General features: G+C 34.0%; 1 protein-coding gene and 1 non-coding gene across 13 annotated transcripts in view; one reads left to right on the forward strand and one right to left on the reverse strand.

Annotated features, from left to right (window-relative positions):
- The window catches only part of PICALM (phosphatidylinositol binding clathrin assembly protein), a 124,741-nt gene that overhangs the window by 39,568 nt on the left and 61,689 nt on the right, over positions 1–23,484 (reverse strand). For all 12 annotated transcript variants that reach the window (XM_037167617.2, XM_037167616.2, XM_037167615.2 and 9 more), the window contains exons 5-12: positions 18,831–18,924; positions 15,710–15,821; positions 14,068–14,174; positions 11,802–11,843; positions 6,865–6,950; positions 4,886–5,009; positions 4,478–4,614; positions 1,901–2,004 (exon numbers count right to left, since the gene is read on the reverse strand). In XM_037167617.2, coding sequence (XP_037023512.2) covers positions 1,901–2,004; positions 4,478–4,614; positions 4,886–5,009; positions 6,865–6,950; positions 11,802–11,843; positions 14,068–14,174; positions 15,710–15,821; positions 18,831–18,924 — 806 coding nt within the window. The remainder of the gene's footprint in view (positions 1–1,900; positions 2,005–4,477; positions 4,615–4,885; positions 5,010–6,864; positions 6,951–11,801; positions 11,844–14,067; positions 14,175–15,709; positions 15,822–18,830; positions 18,925–23,484) is intronic.
- LOC119065558 (small nucleolar RNA SNORA27) lies at positions 11,356–11,469 on the forward strand. Its single transcript, XR_005085615.1, has one exon. It is a non-coding gene; the product is annotated as a small nucleolar RNA SNORA27 (small nucleolar RNA).

Below are 23,484 nucleotides of genomic sequence, written 5' to 3' on the forward strand. Positions count from 1 at the left end.
CAGACCTTCAAACTGAGTTTTCCCGTGGGAATCAGGCCTAGAAAATGCTTACACACTGTTATGGCTTGCTCTTGTAAAACTCCCTCACCCTGGTAAAAGCAACAAATATATATTGTTTATCCTCAAGGTAACTTCCCAAAACCGTGTGAGCTCTCCCAAGGACAGAGCTAATGAGCTCATTGCCATCCCCCTCTGCACGCTATTTTTATTTCCTTGATTGTACCTAGAATGTAGACAATAATGTTCTATGTGATAGATAATAAATCTTTCTTTGATGCAAGACCCCAGGAAGACAATAAAAGCCTGTCTAGGCAAGGGTCGGGGCGCTCCCCTCTTGAGGGAGTGGCCGAGGCACCATAGGCACTCTCCCCTTGAGAGAGTAGTCGTGCCTGTTCCCTTTTTCCACACAGGGTTGTTGTCGCCTGTGCATTGATTCTCGTTGTCAACCACAACGGGCAGATTCTGCTGCACAGGGTCTGCAACAACTTATTATTAGGACATTAAGAAACTCCATTCTTAATCTGAAATAGCTGTCTATATTCCATGCAGATAAATAATTCTAAAACATCTGACTTTAAACCAGCTTATAGTTTTTAGAAACTACTACTTCCCAGACCTTAAGTTTAGCTAAATTAAACTTGCCTTCAGTGACCTCTAGTTTTTAATTAAGTTATAGCTCACAAAATTATGCTAAAAATCTATTATTTTAGTGTTTTAGCACTCCTGTTTCCTGACCTAAATCATGAACCAGAAATAACCAGTCTAGAAAAAAAGAAAATGCCCATTCATTCAACAAATTTTTTTATTTACCTATTATAAACCAGACTTATAGGGTACAGTACTAAGTAAAATATTTAAAATTTTCTGCCTTCACAGAGATTATGTTCAATTATACAAAATAGAACCTTAAGAAATAACTATAATAGAGCCTTAAGAAATAACTATAAAAAAGTTAACACTCAAATTATTTTTTAAAAGATGAAAAAAGTCTTAATTCATATACCATAATCTCATATTCTTTAATTTATCTGTTATGAGAGGTAAGCCAATCACAATTCAGCTCTTACATATGAGTCATATATAAATTTTAAGGTAGCTCTCTAGACAGTGTCCTTTCTCAGAATCTCCTTAACCTCCGAAATAATTTTTGAGTGTTTGTAAAATAATACTTTCAATATATACAAACAGAAGCACCAAAACCAACCAAAAGAAATCATCTGAAAACAGTCAAGATTGTCTAAGCAAGACTGCTTAAAAATTGACATGGACGAGGCAGGCTTACTCCTTCAAAGATGCCAAGATCATTCATGGTCATGACATGGTCACCTCCATATCAAGCAACTACTGAAGGGCAGTGAACATTCCTGTTAGTACCAGGGGAAAACCTGTGAATACCAAAATCTTATAGATCTGAATTAAACCATCATTTTAAATAACAAGTAGTATAAAGTTTGTCATGACATTCCTGGTCAGAACATGGTTCATTCATTGCCTGGCAATGCCATATGGGTTTTATTATAACTTTCTTACATCAGATGAGTTTCCCCCCCGCAAAGTAAATGTTTTTTCTATACCAAAAGTAAAATTGACTATGACTCAATTTTCTAATTACAGAGTAGAAATTCAACACTGAAAGAATAATTTTATGTTTACACATTTTGTCTTTCATTTCACCTTCATTAAACCCCATTTCATAATTTAAATGAACATAAATTCTAAAATTACATTTATAAATAAATAAAAATGTCTTAAAAAAGGCAAACTGATTTACTACCACTTTAATATTTTCTAAGTTCTTGTGTACCAAGCATAATCAAAACTATATAGATAAGTAAAATACCATAGAATGAGGAGGGAAGATGCCTACGCAACATACAAAGCAGAATTCATTAATGCTTACCTCCCCATGTACTCGCTACCTGAGAAGCAGTTGACATAGGAAGCACAGATGGGTGAAAAGTTGGCTGTTGCAAATCAAGCAAATCATTTGGTAGCTTTGATGTGCTATAAAGATATTTTGAAAAGATGAATTATTAGACAAGCTTTGCTACATTAGCCACTCCCTTCTCCCGCCCCAACAAATAAGAACATTAAAAAGAAAACTAAGAGAAAATCCCAATAATATAAATCTCAATAGGACAAGTTTCAGCAAGGTAACAATGGCATATCCCTCTTACAACAGAGTATTTCTAAGGAGGCCTAGAAAAATATTCAAATACCATATCTTCTGGTCACATAGGATTCAAATAATAATCCTTCAGGAAAGGATCAATCAACTTCCCCACTAAAATACCAATTTCCTTACTGAAATGAACCCAAACAACATGATTCAGATATATGAAACATTATGGCATCATAATGCCATAATGATCAAATTTAAGAAAATTTGCTTTCTCACTTTTAATTTTTAAAGAACTTCACCTGCATTTGCAATACCAATACCCCTAACAAAGTAAACCTCACCTCTAGGGCTTCATAATCCAAACAACATATCAATAATACAGGAAGAAAGTCATACATGCATATATGACATAAAATTACAACAGGGCCACCCATTACACAATTCTAGGGCTGCTTATATGATACACCTCTTACCACAAGACTTTTCTGTAATTAAGGAATAACTCAAAACAAAGAAACCCAACAACAACAAAAAACCCCAAAACCCAGAGTTTCCACAAACTGAAGCACTATGTGTAGCACAGCACAGATCACTTTTAGGTTACACTAAAAACTGTTTCAAAGACCTGTCTTCTATGTACTAAAAAAATAGTTTTGTTGGTAAATCAGTAAATATATAAATACATTTAGAATATGAAACAAGTATTCTGTAATAGGCTTTAAGATTGGCCCTCAATTATTATGAAAAAGTGCTTTATCTAATACTTGTTTCATCCTTATTCAACATTCTTCTCCATTCATCTCCCCTCCCCAAGTGGAAAACTAGACACTCAATGTCATTTTCTTGGGGATTAAGAAAAGTAGCATATAAAAAACCAAATGAAAAAATAAAGCTGCAAGAAAAACATGTAACTAAATTCACCAAAAATTGACTAAGACTTTAGGGAGCAGGGAGCAGTTGAGTTAATGAAAGTTACATTAAGCTGTGACAGAAGTCAGTAGGTGGGAGAGAAGACCTTTTAAGGATAAGCTAATTACTGTTTATTTTAACAGTAACAACAACAAAAATCAAAGATAAACAAGCCAACCAAAAAACCCTCATCACTCTCTATGGAGCATTTACCATGTGCCAAATACTGTTCTAAATCCTATCTGAGAGCCTGTTGGAAATGAAAATTCTTGGTCCTCAGAAATCACCTTCCAGGCGATTATGATGTTTGTTAAGGACTGGGAAGCCCTCATCTACACCACACCTTATGGTATTTGGAAACTGAGATTAAAAAGATTAAGAAAGAACAGAACCAGGATTTGAACCACAACCTGACATCCACACTTCTTTAAACCACTGTGAGATAAAAGACAGAGAAGATTTGAAAAAGCCAATTGTTATAATTTGCCTGGAAATACTGTATTTCCACTGCTAGAAAGCAGCTTAAATTAAGCAACATTATTGACATTGGTCTGGTGGGCTTCAAAACCCTCAGAAATCTGGCAACTAAACCTTTACTGTGTTCCAGATTACTGAATTTAATACCAGGGAATAGACATGAAAGACATTTAATATGTAAGTAAAGGATATTTTGAAATATATAACATACCCATTATCCATATATATATGCAGTTCCAAGAATTATTAATTTTTATACAATGAAATGTTTGCCAAGAGAAAATCCACTACATCCCAATTACCATATTTTGCCATGTATAATATGTGCTTTTTTTTGTCCAAATTATTAAGGGAAAAATAAGGATGCACATTGTATGTGGGAAGTACTAATTCTTTATCTATATAAATGTTTTTGATTCTATTATTTATGCTTATGTATTAAAAGTGTTACTCTAGAAAGCAGTAACAAAATCTGTACATTCAAAAATAAATGCTAAAATGCCTTTCTAAACACACACACATATGCACACACACCCAGAGCTTCTCAATATAAATACATAAATAAATAATTGAATTAAAAAAAATTAAAACAAAAGATTCCCCCCTCTGAAAGTTTGGGCCAAAAACGTGGGTGCACATTACACACGGAAGTGCATTACACACAGCAAAATATGGTAATATAAATTTGGGCCAGCCATCTTCCATTTCCTAAACAGTCAACATACAAATTCTTACCCCTTTTGCATTCAGTTTATTACACATCTGCCTTCATTTATCACCACCTCCTCTGTGATTTTTCTATTTAATTATTTTTCAAGTACAGTTTTCAGTCTATTTCTCTCATCCCAGCCCACAGTGATTTATGATGACAAATGATAAATTAAACTGTATCTGGTAAATCTTGCAAAATTTCTATCGAAAATCTTCAAACCTAAATATTCAAAGGAAATCTTTAACCTCTCCACCCACCTGTTTGAAGAACTAAGGGTAGAAAACATGTCAATGGCTGGTGCAGTCATTATACCCCCGGCTGAGGTGGACACAGGAGAGGCTGCAGTTGTTAAAGAGGTATGAGGTTTCTTTGCAAGTTCTTTTAGGCGCTGTTCCTGTTGAAAAAGGCAACTACCATAAAGAATCCAGAAACCAGATGTTTGTAATCTCCTCTAAACAAAAGCATTTTCTAATTTTGTTCTGATAGCAAAAAGGTGTTGACACTTTATCACTCATCCAACTTTTAACATGAAAAATTAGACTATGAAATGAGTTTTGCCCCATTTAGATAACTACACACTAAATACTGTTAGTTTTTATACAGGTTCTATTATTTTATGAACACCTGTACTTGTTTTTCCAAATAAAAAGAATACACACACCTACCTTTAAAGCTTTTAAACGAGCCTGTTCTTCCTCTAATGCTGCCTGCTTTTCCCTTTCATCCACTTTGGTAAGAGACAGGCCAGTACTTGCCAGGGAAGAGACTGCATTGGAAAGTGTTGTTGCCCTAGAATAATTGGACAAAGGTAATTTTGCTTTTTGCCAAACAGTTCACATGACAACCTGGTTATGAAATGATCTGGCAACCTTGGCATGGACAGCCACTATAATCACAAACTTAACTTATGAAGTCAAAATCAGTACATCATTTGAAATATTCTACCTAGTAACCTAGAGAATTATTAGCAATTAGATGATTTATACATACACACACATTAACTCTTTTTGAAGTTAAGTGTTAGATTTTGGAAAGGGTTCTCAGTAAAGGTGAGAGAAACTGCCTCTTCTAAGCCCCAAAGAAGGGAACCTATACAACAAGGAAAGAGCAACATGCGCCCCAAGAAATCCCTGATGGGTAAAAAACACTGAACTTTTCACAGAAAATGACTCTGCTAATTTTGTCTGGGATTTGACAGTACTACTACAGGAACATTAAAACAAGAGTACCAGAAATAAACAATGTGTCTGGGTATGTTTTCCTTATAACACCCAAAGGTGTCGTTCCCAGAGGACCCAGAGGTTCCTTCAAAGGAAGACCAATTTCATCCCAGTCACTGGTCCATCTGGCACCTCCTTTCTATCTGCTACCCTTTTGCCATGTTAGAATTTCCTTTTCAGACATATTATGCAAGCACAAAGTATGATCTCTCACTGGAAGATTTGTAGTAAGCTGCCTCCTTTCCCTTATATCAAAAATCATACCAATACTACAAGCTCCCAAATTAAATTTCCAAATGTCAATTCTAAGTAAAATAAACCCATGTGAAGAACTACTCCTCAGTGATGATCTTAACTCATTTTCTTTTTAACATATGCCAAGCTTCATTAGTTTCTACTCTAAGCACACAAGTGGCAAAACTTTAAATTTTATGTAAAATCAAGTGTATAAATGAGGCAATATAAAGATACAATTCAGAAGACAAGGAAAGAGTAATATAGTTATGACAGAAATGTAAAAACCCCAAACAAATTCTATGATAAAAAATATATGAGGTAAATCAGTCTACCTGAACTCATTGGCTGTATTTTTCATTATTTTCAAATCTCTGGGCTTCTAAAAACCTACTAGAAATTTCAAGCAGCATATTTGAAATTAAAAACCATTAAAATTCATTAACAACATTTTCCTTTACGAAATTTCTTAAATTTTGCTGCTAAAAAAGAAGTTCTGAACATATCTAAAAAAAAGGATCTCATTACACTTCTTACAAACTTTTAGTTTCATACTGTTTAAGGGGAATCTTTGTAAGAAAACATGACACTTAAGTCACTATCCAACACAAAAATCATGTTACAAAGGTGAGGTAGTATGTATTTCAATTTGCCAGGTAAATTAGTCTTCATCTTGGAAATCAGGTCAAAACCTAAGAGAATGATTACAATATAGTATGTCAATAATCAACCCCGTGAACTGGCATTACAGAGAGATGGTAAAATTTGATGTCAGACATCCTAGGTCTGACATCCTAGGTCATCCCATACAAGAATTACTACTTGTATATACTTACAGGGCTATAGTGAGGGTTAACCAAATTTGTAAAAAGACAACTTAATAATTATAAAACATCATACAAATCAATGTATTATCACCCCTAAGAGAAACGTTCACACTATGAACACAATTCTAGACCAAGTAGTCACTGTCATCACCTTAACAGATGCTAACATTTATTAAAGATCAATAACCATTCCAAGAATTTACATATATTAACCCCATTTAATCAACTCTACCAGGTTGATACTGCTGCTAAACCTAAGTGATTAAATCAAGATAAAGGAACATTAAGTAACTTGGCACTTCAGCCAGATTCGCCTAGTCTCTCAAAAACATCACTCCAGCTCTTGCCCTACAAATAGTATACCTGCTTGCAGCTGTAGAATCTTTGATCTTCTTTCCTTCCAAGGAAGCTAAATGTTGTTCCAAAGCATCAAGAAGACTGCTGGGGGCCTGAAATTATACAAATATTAAGACTTTCATGATAATCAGGCCACTAGTCAAAATAAATCAAGTAGCATCTGACATACGAGAGAAACAAAATAGTTATATTCCTCATGAACTAATTAACATTGGAGTTTTAGCTACCTAAGAATGACTCTATTGTTTTTATTATATAAGCATGGCCTAGTAAGGGATATTAATAAACATAATAAAAAACATGAAAACCAAGACTATGTAAACATGAAAACTTTAAGAGGATCCTGCAAGTATTTAACATTCAACTTACTTGAATTTTAAATAGAACCATACTCTTAAAAGCTAAACACACTGTTGAATATGTTCCTGGTACTTAATAAGTACCTCCAGAGCAACTTTTGAATAATTATTATTTTAAAGATTTTATTTATTTTTCTAGAGAGAGAAGAAAAGGGAGAGGAAGAGAGGGAAAGAAACATTGATGTGAGAGAGACCACTGACCAGCTGCCTCACATACACTCCCCACTCCCTGATCAGGGACTGAACTCATAACCCAGGCATGTGCCCTGACCAGGAATTGAACCAGTGACCTTTCACTCTGCAGGGTGACGTTCAACTAACTGAGCCACATGGTCAGAGGTGAATAATTGTTGATAAATGAAACTGTAGACTAACATCGAGGAAATAAAAATTAAAGTCATAATAAGATACAACTTCTTACCAATTAGAATGACTAATGTCAAATAGACTAGCAATATCAAATGGTGGTGAAGATATAGAACAATTACAACTCTCATACAATGCTAGTGGGAGTATATCCACCTTGGAAAAGGATTTTTATCTACTTTAATTACCCAATTCCATCCCTCATTATTCATCCAAGAGACATAAAAATGTGTCTTCACAAGAAAAGATTTATTCAAGAATGTTGTAAGTAGGGATATATGCATAACCCACAGACACAGAAAACAGTGTGGTGAGGGCTTGAGGGAAGAGGGGAGTGAAAGCTGGGTAGAGGTGGGCAAAGGGGAAAAAACTTCATTAAAACTTTCAAAACAGCTGGGTGTCTCTAATGGTGTAAATGATAAAGTTAAGAAAAGAATGTTTTAAGTAGCAAATAACCCCAAAGTCCATCATTTGGAAAATGGATACACAAAAGTGTGCTAAATTCACATAATAAATTACTATATGGCAATAAAAACAAATGAATTAATGGTATATTCAACATGGACAGATCTCAAAACACTATGATGAGCAAAAGAAGCCCAAAACAAGAATAAATTACCTGCATGGTTCCATTTATATAAAATTCAAGATCTGATAGAATTATTAGAAATCAAAACAGTGGTTTATATGTAGAAAACCAGGGAGTGACAGGAAGGGCACACAAGAATTGGGGTGATAGAACTGATTTATTCTTGAATGGTGTGTTGTTGATTACATAAATGTTTACAGTTATCAAACCTCACTAAAATAGCTATGTACATCAAATGTGAAAAAAGACTAGCTTTTAAACTCTCAGGCCATAGGTCAAATTTCAACTTAATATAAAGAGTTAATTACTTTCAAAAGGATTCCTTTTCAATAATCTGAGAAGAAATTGCTACTAACTTTAAGTGAAGCAAATGCATCAGTGTCATTTAATTACCCCAAATATGGAGATACAGTGCTCCTGGACTACAGAGATCTAAAAATAGTTGGAAGAAGCAATACTAACTAATTTCTGTAACGATTACGATTTAAATAATTTCCTTGACTATATATGATGATATATATATATATATAAGCACAAAACAAATATGGTAAATAAATAAATTAAAACCAAAAATATTAGATTGTAACATTGATGTCTATGTTTTAACTGAGAACAAATGTGTAATTCACCCATCCCCGACAAAATCGAACAGCAGATAAAGCACTGTGCCAAGAGCTACCATCAGGGATAATGAGAATATTGATGAGAGCAGTTAACATTTAAAAAGTTCTTATAATACAAGAGGCACTGTGCTAGCTATTCTGTATAAAATCACTATGAGAAAGACACTACTAGTATACCCTATTTACAAATAAACAAGCTTTGACTCTGAAAATTAAGGTACTTACCCAGGAGCCAATACAGAGGCTAAGGTATGTCTGATCTGTAAGCCTGGATATTAACTAATATGCTACAGAATCCGAAATTAAAACTTAAACTAGGTGGTCATTTAAATTACAGTTCACATTTTTCTGAAAGGTTTAAATTGAGGCTTACAAATATTAAACTACAAGTTAGGATAAGTAATAACAAACTATTTTCAAAACCCCTCCTAAATAATGGGTTGCCCAAAAAGTCCATTTAGGGGTTTTTTTGTAAAAAAAAAAAAAAAAAAAAAAGACACATTTTCATTTTCACCAATAATTTTATTGATTTGGGTATTTTGAATATGTTGACTATCTTTCACTATTTGCTCCTAATGGGTAGAGGCCAGGGATGCTGCTAAACATCTTCCAATGCATACAACAGCCCCACAGCAAATAATTATTTCACCAAAACATCAATAGTACCAAGAAACTTTGCAAACCACTTTTTAAAAAGATTTTATTCATTTATCTTTAGAGGGGAAGGGAAGGAGACAGGGAGAGAAATATCAAAGTATGGTTGCCTCTCATATGTCCCCCACTGGGAAATGGCCTGCAACCCAGGCATGTGCCCTGACTGGGGAATCGAACAGCGATCCCTTAGTTCACAGGCCTGCACTCAACCTACTGAGCTACACCAGCCAGGGCTACAAACCACTTCTGGCATGTTCAATCAGTCATAGCTCCTTCTCCACACACTACACAAATCCTTTTTTTGTTTCAGTTTTTACCTTTGTTGAAATAATAAAGCATAATACACCAAAAATGGTGCATGTCTTCTTCCATCTTCAATACTAAAATGGCTACACAAAAAAATTCACCAATTTTGATGTTTTAAAACGCACATTGATATAACAGCTGTCAAAATACAATCTAACAAGATTGTTTTAAATGAAGTTAGTGACAACTAAGCACTACTAGAGCCATCATACAAAAAAAAAACAAAACAAAAATGATCTTTTTGGCCAACCTGGTTATCTTGCTAGTCTTTAAAAATCAAATCCACATTATGAAGAGTGAAGGAAATGTGATGCTTCCCATCTTAAAAAGAACAACTTATAACAAAGAATAATAATCTTTCCACTGTTATGGATAACAACCACCATCTTCCCTGAAGTACAAAATAGCTTTCAGTTCACTTTTGAAAATTTTCTGAATCGCTTAGAGATCATTAATGAAGAAGGAGGGAGGGAGGGAGAAAAGGAGGGAGGAAGGGTCAGGAGGCTGGCCAACCTTACCCAATTTCAATGCCATGGATAAAGTACAGACAGATGACAAAAGATAGCTAACTGGGACATGACAAATGGGGTAATGGGGAATCTAAAACTGCCTTATCGGTTTATACTACATGTCGTTCCATCAAGGCCTCTTCTCACATTTAGCCCACAATAATGTACTTAATCTTAATGGGGTCAATTTAACTCAATTGTAGTGTTTTATTTACATATAAGCCACAACTAGATCCATTGTGTACTCTTGGTCTGCAGATCAAAGGGATGATGAATCAGAACAAGTACAAAGAGATACACCAGAAACCCTTATTTAAAGATGTCCTAGAACAATTTAAAATAAGGTAAAAGTCTATTAAGGAGAGAACTGATACAAATGTCACAAGGATAGTTTATGCCAGGTACTTTCATTCTCAACACTCATTAAAAAAAAAAAAGCCTGGGCTGGTGTAGCTAGGTGGATTGAGCACCATTCTGTGAACCAAAGGGTTGCAGGCCCAGTAGGGGGCGCTTGAGAGGCGGCCAACCATGCAGTGATGTTTCTCTCCCTCTCTTTCTCCTTCCCTTCCCCCCTCACTCTAAAAATAAATAAATAAAATCTTTTTTTAAAAGCAACTGGGGGGTTGGGGGGGCATACGCAAGCGTTATAAGGGGCCCAAATGGTAAAGAAAAAAAATAAATAAATAAAGACTGAACCTCAAAAATATAAAAAACAAAAAAGCCTTAATGGTTAGAATAAAGCCAGGAAAAAAAATGCAGATTTAAAGTTTCTTTCCTAGATTTTTAAAAAGATAATGATGATAAATACAAGAGCTAACACTGAATGCTTACTGCTATGTTTTAGGTGTTAACTCATTTAATCAACCCCAACTACCTTCTGAAGTAGGAACTATAAATTCTCCATTTTAGAAATGATAAAACTGAACCACAGAGAGTAACTTCTCCAAATCACAGGGCAAACTAGTAGCACAGCCAAGACTCAAATAGATGAACAAAGCCTGCTCACTTTTCCCAATTTCATCTTTTGAGGGTTATTCCTATATAACACTCCTACCTGAGTCAAATAGCCAAAGCTGAAGGTTTAAAACAGGAAACACAAATCCTGTATAAAATAATTCTCTATCTTCAAGTGGGACAAAGAAAATATCCTTTTAAAACTCATGTAAAGTGGGTGTTTGTCTTGTATCCTGTCAGAGGAAACAAATTGAAAATAATTTCTCTATCAATAGTACAGTGCACATTTTGTTTTTAAAATACCATTCTCTAAGTTCAGTTCTTTCTTTTGACAATGATGGTGACAGGAAAGATAGATTAAAATGAATAAACTAAAGGAATGGTATACAGTGCCTAGCTCCTCCAAATAAGAGGTGAGTAGATCATTCTATATTAAGTCACCAGCAACACACCAAAATGTTAGAATCTGTCAAGAAAAATTACACTGATCTTGACAGCATGGGCTGCATATTATTCATCTTGGGTCCTTCACACCTAGCAATACACAGCAGACAGTGAATTGATATTGTAATAATACACTTACCTGTGAAAGGTCTGGTATATCACCTCTGTCAATTCCAACTTGCTGTAAGCAGAAGCATTGTATTTAGTAAATACAATTATAATAAAGATGTTTTATAAATAAAATCTAGAAAATGACAATTTGACTAGCACTGTGAATAATTTTAGCCAGGCTTCTTTAAAATAAAAAATAATTAATCTCCAAATATATCACGATTTCCAAGGGCTTAGATGTTATTTGATGGCCATGAAAGTTGTAACAGGAGGGGAACTAGAGTTGGAAATTCATCAAGACTATTAAATTACCATCTCCATATGTTCTAAGCCCCTATACTTTGTCACAATCTGAAAAACACTAATGGCAAGAGTAAGAAAGGCGGACCATGAACAAGTGCCCTAGGGCATAAAAAAGCAGTTAAAAAAACAAACCTGATGACAATGACTTTGCCTTTCTCTGTAAAATATGCTTTCCTAGGCAATCACCATAGATAACAATTTTTAAAACCTATGTTCACTCAAGTAAGCCAGGTTTTATACAAATGCCAAGTGATATCTAACCAGGATGTAACTGTTTCCACAATCTCAAACATACTTTATGATGTTCAGGCACTAGATTAATTTCCAGCAAAAAAAAAAAAAAAAAAAAGAGAGAGAGAGAGAGAGAGAGAGAGAAAACCTTTCTTACTTATTATACTAGTACCCAAACTGAAAAACTGTATCCCTGCTTGTGGCTATGTTTCATTTTCTAATTCAGCGGTGTCAAACTCATTTTCACCAGGAGTCACCATCAGCCTGCCTCCCAGCTACCTTCAAAGGGCCAAATGTAATTTTAGGACTCCGTAAATATAACTACCTAATTAGGGGGAAGGAGCTCGGCACTGCTGTTGGGTAGAAACATGGTGCCAGAGTGGATAAAACAAGGTGGAAGGTTTGATTCAGCCCGTGGGCCTTGTGTTTGCCACCTGTGTTCTAATTATTCTCTCTTCCTTTTCCCAACCTCTCAAAGACCAGTCCCAGAAACACATCAGTAGAAAATTTGATAAAATAATTCAAACTAAGATCTTAATAGCTAATTAATAACCGATAACATGTTTCCGTCAAAGACATCTGAAAAGGTTAGAAACGTGAGGATTTCATAATGAAATTACAACCCTAAAGACAGCCTCATGAAAAAATAGTTTAGGGCAGGAGAGGATGCTTATTTCTCAGATCGCATGGAATATAGATGGTCTATTCCATGTCAAACTAAGACCAGCAGATCTGGAGGTAAACAAGGACTCGCTCAGTAACTATAACTACTGAATGCAAAGGACATTAGAGGCTAAAAGGAAAAGTCAACAAATTAAAACTAATTTAAAGAATTTACTAAATCATAGCCTAAACTTTTATCTTCTGCTTTTAATATGTGACTGACCCTAAAGAAATGGGGGGAAAAAAACCATTAACTTCTCCTTGAAAGAGATTTTAAATTTAAACTAAATTGCGGTGGACTTTATAAAATAGTTGATTAACAACATAAAGCTATTTTCTTCAAAGGTCTCATCATCTTGTTGTATTCATCTGCTGTAGAATAAAATATCACTATGGTGATAGGGCTAAAATCACCAACTTGCTAGTTCCTGTTTAACTTCTTTGACACAATTGATCAATTATAACCTAGTCATCTCCCAGAATTATCCTAGCAAGGAATCTCTGGTGATGACAGGTAGAGGGTAGAGAAAAACAAACAAAAACACTTTAAGAGCTGCCTCTGTACAAGCAAGATAATGCCTATAAACATTACCACAATTGCATTGTGACAATTTCAGAAAATTATTTCAACAGATTTGCAAAATTAAATTATCCAATAACCTACATTCATGGTAAACAATAAATATACTAAATTCACTGCTGCAGGGGAACAAAACATTCTGAACAACATGGCTCCAGATATGAGTGGAAAAAAGGTTTTTGCTCTAACAGATGAGAACAGCCCTTAATTATGCACAATATAAAATGCATGAATAATCCCAAACATAAAAATGCTGCCACAACTGTGTGTCATCTATCTAATTTATAGATAGTTTTTAAATAGATTACCTATCAATAGTCAATACTGAATTAAATATATAGGATATATTTTATCCAATACTATATATATCATACATACACCACACAAAAGAATATAACCTATTGCCACAATTGAATATATACACACTATATTTAAAATGTTTCTTTTGCTTGAATAATGATCAATTTCTTTAAAAATCACACAGACAAAAAATGGTTAAGAAATAAAGACAATTTACCTCTGCAACTTTGAGAAATTCTGAGATTCTTGTCATCCTGGTCAGGAACTTCTTATAGATGTCAAGACCCTCTTTGCACTGGTTCTTTTTCATGTCAAAATATTTTTCTGCCAAAAGTAGATGTAAAAATACTCTTACATCGAAATATAACCCTCAAAAAGAAAAAAGTACTAAGAGCTCCAAAGAGATAATACAGGTGTCAAGAACACACCTTACAGAAAAAATAGCGTTAAATTAGCTTAGATATTTTAAGCAAATTAAAATACAGATACTATCATATTAAAAACAGGAAAACTGCCTGACGTTACTAACATTACCAGTTTGTTCTACAATATTTCTTCCCAAGCAATTCCCTAAATATGTTTTACGTGTTAATACGTATCACCCTTCACTCCATTTAAAACAGTACCAACTTTTATTTCTAAATATTCTTACTGATAATATATTAACAAATATGGCTACTTCATATCCAAATGTCACTTGAAAAGCTCATTTATACTTAATATATGAACAGCTATAAGGAGCTTAACTTGTAGTAATCACAGAATGGATGACAATGCATGCCTTCCAAAACTTTGAAGAAAAAAAAACTCTCCATTTTTTACTTGTGAAAAAAAAAATACACAATTTTCCCCCCATGGATTAAAGAATCCCTGACTAAGTTCCTGTTACCTCAACCTATGAAAAACAAGTGCAAATAAATTCTTAAAAATATTTAAAAGAGTGGTGGGAGAACAAGCACACTGGAGTAAACGCATTTGATATCTATTATTTGTGCCTTGGCACTATCTGAAGACTTATCTACTCTATCCCAATCCTACTGGAAAAAAAGAAAAGAGCATTTCTGGGCAAAAGTAACTGCATTCCATATACGGTTAACCCTTGAACAACACAAGGGTTATCAATTCCCACGCAGTTGAAAAAATGTGTATATATTTTGACTTCCACAAAACTTAACTACTAAATAGCCTACTTTTGACTGCAGGTCTTAGGGATAACAATCAATTAACACATATTTTGTAGGTTATATGTATTATATACTGTACTGTTGCAACAAAGTAAGCTAGAAAAAAGAAAATGTTTAAAAAATCATTTAAAAAATTCACTGTATTTGTTGAAAAAAAAAGTACACCTTTAAATAGTCCTGTTTTTCATGGATCAACTGCACAACCAATACACAATAAAGCACCATAAAGTCCTAAAATGCCCCCCAAACACCGCAACCTTCAAAATAAATGTTTAATGCATTTAAAATAATTATCAATGTTTAATTAAATTAAGGTTAAAAATAATACCATTTTTACAGCTAAAGTCCATTATGGAGTAAATAATGAGGAAGTAAGAATTTTCCAGAACAGAAAATTTCCAACTTAATTTTAAAGGAATTTTAATTTTTCTAAAAATTACTAAACTTAACAGAAGAAAACACAGATGTATAAAAATATAAAGTTCATTTAGCTAAATGTCCTAGTTGTAAAAGTATTTAATTACTTACCATATGTAACAAGTATAAAATGTTTTGCTCCAAATAAATTGTTACAGTAAAATTTTAGGCAAGTTTAAGTAACAACTCAGACAATTTTATTTACCCATGTGACCCAAGATAAGAAATAAAACACCATTAAGCTACAACAATATTTACCCAACAGGTTAATAATTCCTTCATTGTACGCTGCAAACAGTCTAATGGCATCTTTGAACAAGAGCATGAAGGCAGCATTTATTACCCCATTTGTAAGTTCGTTACTATTAACCTGGGAAAAAATTAGAAAAAAAATTAGCTACTTTTACGTTCTAAACACGACAACTTCCTTCAAACTAAAAATATAGTTAATTCATATATTTAGGTATATTAAAGAAAAAGACATTTATGTCTTGCAACCAGAGTTACACAACCAAAGAGTGCAAAAATCTTAAGAGTTCATTCAGATTTATGTAGAAGCCACTTGCAAACAAACATTCTACAATATTCAATTCAGCTTTGAAATTAGCAGTTGAAAACAAAAATTACTTTAACTGTTGAAATTCAAGTCTTTTTAAAAAGTTCATTTCAACATGATATACTTCTAATTGCAAAAAAGCCCATTTCTAGGTTCACGTTTACTCTAAGTCATGATGAATTTACTGATTAATTTTACATCAGAAAGTATTTATTAAATGGCTACTGCAATCACCAAGGCACTTTGCTAAGTTTGACAGAAGATACGTTTAAAAATATATATAATGACCTTCAAAATGATTACAATAACAATATTTCTCCCTTATTTGGTTACTGGGAGAATTAAATGATATACTGAGTGTCAAGATCCTGGTGCAGTAACTTATACATGAATCAGTATTTATTATTATTGAATTATACTGTAGCAAAAAAAAGGGACATTTATCTTACCAAGAATACTAGGAATACTTTTATTATCTCAAGAAATGAATCAAAGGAATAAGCCAAATTAACTTTAAGTTCTTTTTTAGATTACAAGAATATTTAATATATGAAAATTAACTTGTTATACAAAAGCATAAGCACAAAGTTAAATGTTAAGCAACAAACTGGTAAACATTTGCAGAATATCTAACATGGCTAATTTCTTTTTTTTTTTTAGGTTCATTTTATTTTATTTTTTTTTAAGATTTTATTTATTTATCTTTAGAGGGGAAGGGGGGAAGGACAGAGGGAGAGAAACATCAATGTATGGTTGCCTTTTGTGCGTCCCCTGCTGGGAACTGGCCTGCAGGGAACCAGCCTGCAACCCAGGTACGTGCCCTGCGATCCTGTGGTTCGCAGGCCCGCACTCAATCCACTGAGCTACACCAGCCAAGGCCTAATATGGCTAACTTCTATTATCAAGACAGAATCTTAGTAATAAAGCAAATGACAATTCACAAAGTAAAAAATACATATGACTAATATGTGAAAAGAAGTTCAACTTTACTTATCAGGTAAATTAATATATAATAATCAAATTAAATTAATGAACTATACTTTCTTGAGAACCAGAGCAGTAGGTATCAAAATAATCAAAACCAAGGTATTATTCAGTACCAATAAAAATGAAAAAATAAAAATAAAAAATGGGCACCTGTTGACAAGTGACTGGCTCACCACTGTTGGAGCGTAAATTGGCAGTATTTAAAAAATTTTAATGTTTGTGTCCTTTGAGCCACCTATTCTCTTTTTAGGCATTAACCTACAGAAATAGGCTCATAAATGTAGAGATACACATACTATCTATTATCTAACACATACATAATTTTGTGTCCCTCCCTTCTCTGTTCTTTTCCCATCTTCTGGATTAAAAAAAAAACCAAACAGAAAAACTCTGATCAATAGGTATATCACATAAATCATTACATACAATTAAGTATAGTATAGACATGGAAAAGAATACAATACAGACACTGAAGAGAGTAAGTAATTATATAAAGTGAAAACAAATTTCATGGGTAGACCCTCTTCTCTATAAAAACCAAAATAATTACTTAAACCTCAGTCTCTTATGTCTTCTAGACTAGGAATTAGCAAACATTTTTTGTAAAAGGCCTGGTTGTATTTTAGACTTTGTGGGTTGTAAGGTCCTCTGTCACAACTATTTAACTCTGTTATTACATCACAACAGCAGCCACAGACAATGGTAAATCAATGAGCCTGGCTGTGTTCTAATATTATTGTAAAAACTGAATTTCTATTTCATATAATATTCATCTGTCAGAATACTTTTGAGTTAAAGGAAAAATCTTCAGCATGAAATTGTCACAGCTCCATTCACTAAGTTGTACTTCCAAGCTCCAAAATAAACTATCAAAATAGATGCCCCCCCCAAAGACTTGGAAATAATATCTAGCATATTAAAAACTAAGGACAAAGTCGGCAACTTGGTTCAAGTGATAGTTATTAAAACAAAAATTCCAATGAACACAATGCCCTTGGGCAATAGCGACAAAACTGCAACGAGTGTATTTGAACTGACTTTTATTTCTTTGTAATTGTCACACTTTGGCTCCTACAAAACAGACAAATGAAATACTAAGTTGGCTATTCCTAAATAAAATTGCCATACTTTTTTTTAATCCTTCCCCAAGGACATTTTTTCATTGCTCTTAGAGAAGAAAGAAGAGAGAGAAACATCAACGGGTTGCCTCCCATTCGCACCCAGACTAGAAATTGTAGGTGTCTAGAGGCAGGACCAAACATGCAACCTAGGTATGTGTCCTGATAGGGAATTGAATCTGCACATCTTATGTAGGTTTTTGGCAAAACATCATATCACCAAGGTGACCCCACCCCTCTATGCCCAGATTTGGTACCCTGTGACTTCTGGCTATGTACAATGTTTCTTGTATTTTGCATCTTCTTCAATAAATGTCTGTACTTTTCATATTTATGTGGCTGGATACTTTCTGGACAGGCCCATATTTGGGAGTGTGTCTGTAGGTTACACAAATATAAGGGACTTGAGCATCTGTGAATTTTGGTATCCACAGATAAGTCCTAGAGCCAATTCTCTGTGGATGCAGAGGGATGACTGTATACCCTATAATTCTAGAACTAGAGAAGTACCACCCAACAAATCTGAGTAACTTTATAGAACAATTATAAAAATACAAAGAAATTTGATTTGGGCCCACATTTACAGAAAATACTTAGAGAAAAAGGATATTAGTGTGAAAAGTTAAAGTCTATGAAAATTAAAAAATAAAAACCTGAACAATTAACTATAATTTTGAAAACCTTAAATTATAAAAAGCTTGTTGTGTAAACAACTTACATTAAAATCAAGAAGGGCATCCATTTGATTTTGAATAATTGGTACAGTTTTTAGGAGTTTTTCTGTGTTCATTGTCCTCATAACTCCATCAGCCCTGTTTTTTTAAAAAAGAAACAATTAAGTTTATTACTAAATCTACATTTCAAACTCTCACCTGGTTCTCTAAACAGAAACAAGTCGCCATAAAATGTCACAGATTTTTTAAAGTCATTACTAAACCTGAAACAGCACACATAAATCATATAGAATAAACAAAAACAGGAAATATTTATGTCCATCAAGGTGCAAAATTTAAAACTTAGAAAAACTGATCTAAAACAGAAGAAATAAAAAATCAAAGGTTACATTATACAGCCAGGTTTATAGTGCACTTTATGTGAAATCAGCTGATCTGCACACCACTCATGTATGTAAAGGGCAGTTTTATTATTATTTTTTAATTAGAAATATAATAATTTGTCTCAAATTACTAAAATGTTAAGACTTTAGGACTTGATGGAACCAGCAGTAAAACTCAAGTCTTGGTGAGCACTGCTTTATCTGAGGTATTTCACTAATTACTCAAATACCAATGGCTTATTGTACAGAAAACTATAATTAAAATTACTATAAAATAAGACAATTTCACAAAGGCATTCCAATATGACCATTAAATAAGTGAATACTAAAAGGGATGTTTTAAATAAAATATTGTTAAATAATTCCAAAAAAAGTATCCTTTAAATATTTCTTTAGATATTTCTAAAGATAAATATTAGCAGTGCCAAATAAAGTAGAATTTTACAAAACTAGTACCAAAAACACTAGGTAAAACGTACTGGGACTAAGGTACACAACTAAAACTAAGTGCTTATTATGTATCAGGCTCCACATTAAGAACTCAATTATGTTTTTCACATCCTCACAAAAAACCCATTTTATTGGTGATGACAGTTTAGGTTATAAGGTTATATGACTGACTGTCTACACTCAGAGAACTAATCAGTGGCAGGGTCATTATATAAATGAGACTTCAAAATGGTGCTTTCCAGAACCTTTTGGCAGAATAACAAGGTACTTTCAAAAAGTGTGCAAACTTTCCCTAATTTACAAATAGACCATACTTATAACCAGCTGCTCCACCCTGAGTTATGCCCTTCCACCACAATCCCAGAAGCCAGAAAAAAATTAAGTTATTAAAAGCAACAATACTGCTTTGTGACACACAATAGAATTTAAAAACACTGGACTGCCTTGGGTGGGTAGCTACTGACCAGCTTTAGTGTAACAATTCTCCCCAATGTAACAAGTCAACTTCTCAAATATTAAACTACATTGACTGGTACTGGCTGCTGGGGTTTGGAGTTAGGACACTATTCCCTCCTTGCAATCCTTTCTTTATTCTCATACACATCTCACATATTCATTTTATGAGTGATCATTTAGTTCCCTTTTAGTTCTATCCTTGCTGAGGTCACTTTCTACCTACTGGTCACTTTTCCTCCATTACAAAAACCTTGAATTCTTCCTCAGTTTTTCTTGGTTAACTTCAACATGTGCATGGATAACCAATCCAACATCTTGATTTCAAAGTCCCACAGGTCCCATTCCCATGGTCAGATCGAGACTTTACTGTCCCCAAAGTCACATCAAATACTCCACACCACAACCGTGAAAAAAAGACAAAATTCAGACACCTTAGCCTATGACAATGACTTCTTAACCTTCCAGAAACCTTTGTCAATTATCTTCATGGCAAAAACTATTTCACTTCATCATAAATTTCAATGCACCAAACCCCCTCTACCCACACCAATCTCTTCTAATTTTTACTTCCTTCATGTAGTTTCAAATTTCGAAGATGATTATTATAATCACTCCCTTGAAATTACCCCTTAACTCCTTTGTACTCTCTTCTTCCTTTGCAGTCACCTGACAAATTCACAATCCTGAGTGAGCAAGCCTTTACCTCCTCCATGACTGTAACACACAGCTGAGTACTGGTAAAGAAAACCACAAAACTGAACAAACTGGTAAAAAACTGTAATAAACTAATATTCATCAACTTCGAATGGGGACTCAGCGTTGCCGACAATTCTCTTAGCCTTCTCTAATGAATACCTCTCCTGGCAAACTTTCAAACCTCCCACCACTCCTTTCCCTGCCTCCCCACACCCAACACATAAACTCTTAGCATGTAACTTGCAAAATATTTCATTCAGAAATAGAAAATAACAAAAAGACTGTCTGGTCCTCTTGCCACCAAAACTACAACTATCTGTTCTATTCCTTCTATTATAGTAAGTAAGTCTATTTCTTTCTAGCAAATATAAATGCAACTATTCTAGCAAATAGTAATACAACTATCTGTTCTATTACTTCTATTATAGTGGTCTATTTCTTTCTAGCAAATGTAAATACCACTCATACAGCACTGTCCAAGAGAACTATTAGCAATGACAAAAATGTTCTAAGCAGAGGGGAAGGAGGTGGGTGGAGGTAGAATAAGGTATAGTGGGGATAAAAATGGTAATGGAAAAAATCCAAAAAGAAAAAGGAAAATGGTCTATAACTGCACCATGCACTATGGTAGCCACTAGCCACATGTGGCTACTGAGCATCTGAAATGAGGCTGACTGATGCAATCTGGGAAATGATTTTTAAATTTTATTCGACTTTAATCAATTTAAAATTAAATAGCCACATGTGGCAAGTAGCTACCATACTGAACAATGCAACTTATTACTCTTTTCTTTTATACTAGATTGCTCCCACAAACATGCAGGCCGAGTCACTAGACTCAGCATTCTTTAAACACACAAACACACACATACCACCACCACCACCACCACCACCACCACCACTGATCTCATACTCCCTAGTAGAGCCAAGCACATTTCTTGAAAGAGTTGCCACTTCCTCATTCTTTGTTCATTATTTAACTCATTCCATTACGAGACCCAGCCATACTACACAGTTAAACTTCTTTAGTTCAGGTCACCTAGAAATTCCATGTTGCTTCTGCAGTGAATACTTATCTAACATTATCTGAATAGACTTATCAGTGTCATTCACAAGTTTTCCTCATTCTTGTAATACTCTAGTAGTCTTAGCATTCCCTATTCCCACCCCCCTTGCTTTCTTCCTACATCAGTATTCCTTTTTTCAGTTTCTCTTGTTGGCTCCTCTCCTTTCTCCAACCTCTAAAATAGATGTTGAGTATCTCAAGGTGTTTCGGGGCCTTCTCCTTTCATTCTACACTTACAGCCCTGGGGATCTGTCACACCCAAGGCAGAAATCAACATATTGCCATCAACAATTTATATTTCTAGAGTAGATCTCTCCAAGTTCCAAGTTAGTATATTCAACTACTTCCTTGATATCTCAACTTGTACGAATTACAGGTATCTCAAAATTAGTATTTCCAAAACTAAATCCTTACGTTTTAGCACTACACCCTACCTTACACTACTGCCAAAAATCTTCCCAATAAACAGTGACATATCCCCAGTGACTTATGCAAGAAACTGTGTGGGGATACTTCTCTTTCGCCTCCACATCATTTCTTCCCAGAGAAGTTTAAATTTCATAATTAAAAAGAATCTTAACAGTTATCACATGCTTTTATCAGACCTCAAAAAAATCAAATTCACAAACCTAAACCTAAATACCAGAACATGATTCAAACCTAAGCATGACAATTCATACTCCATGCAAAACACAGGTTTTTATGATTTCTTAAATAAATAACAATTAAATCCAGGTGTTTGCTTCCCAAATATAAAAGTAACTGGTTAAAGTCTAACTATCCATGTCCTTATTCATATAAAATACTTGGATTAGTATTTCTCTGCTTGTTATATAACAGTCTTAGTACTTTGAACTGTACCAATTTAGAATTCAAGATAATTCAATGTAAGTTACTACAGAACATTAAAGGAAAGAAAATGAAGAGACCAATGTTTAACCAACTAACAAGACAAACCTACAGGCAATTTATTGGATCCATTTTTCATCAAACCATTTAATGTACTGTTTACAAACTAATCTAGTCATCTTTTTCAAAAACAATTAAACATCCACAATGTTTAGACACTGGAAAGTCCTGAAGATGCGAATATGGTCAGACTGTACATAAGAGTGTCATACAACCTAAGAGAGAAATAAGTCTTCCTCAAAGAAATAATGTCAGTGTATTCTTGAAAAATAACTAAGAATTTGCCAGAATATAAAAAAGGGGCTGTATAAAGTACTACAACTGACCCTTGAACAATTGGGGGGGGGGCATGAGGGGACAGTTAGGGACACCAACAAACACACAGTTGAAAATCTGCATATAACATACACCCCAAAACTTAACTTGTCCCTTGCTATCAGCAGGTGATTGGTTCTACAACCCTCTATGAATACCCAAACCCACAGATGCCAAAGTCCCTTCTATAAAATGGCACTGAACGATATGTACAGTGGACTATCTATATCCATGGATTTGAAAGTAGGATTATAAAGGGTCAAGGGCATATTTATTGTTAAAAACCTGTGTAAAAGTGTACCTGCACATTCAAACTCATGTTGTACAAGGGACAACTGAATATATAAATAAAAAGTCATTTAACCATTACTGGGTAATAATTCATTTTGATTTCTGAGTATACTATATTTCTATTAAAAACTA

Source organism: Artibeus jamaicensis, unplaced genomic scaffold (genome assembly GCF_021234435.1).
Source record: "Artibeus jamaicensis isolate MK-2021 breed Jamaican fruit bat unplaced genomic scaffold, CSHL_Jam_final contig_64, whole genome shotgun sequence".
In the NCBI taxonomy this organism is placed as follows: domain Eukaryota; kingdom Metazoa; phylum Chordata; class Mammalia; order Chiroptera; family Phyllostomidae; genus Artibeus; species Artibeus jamaicensis.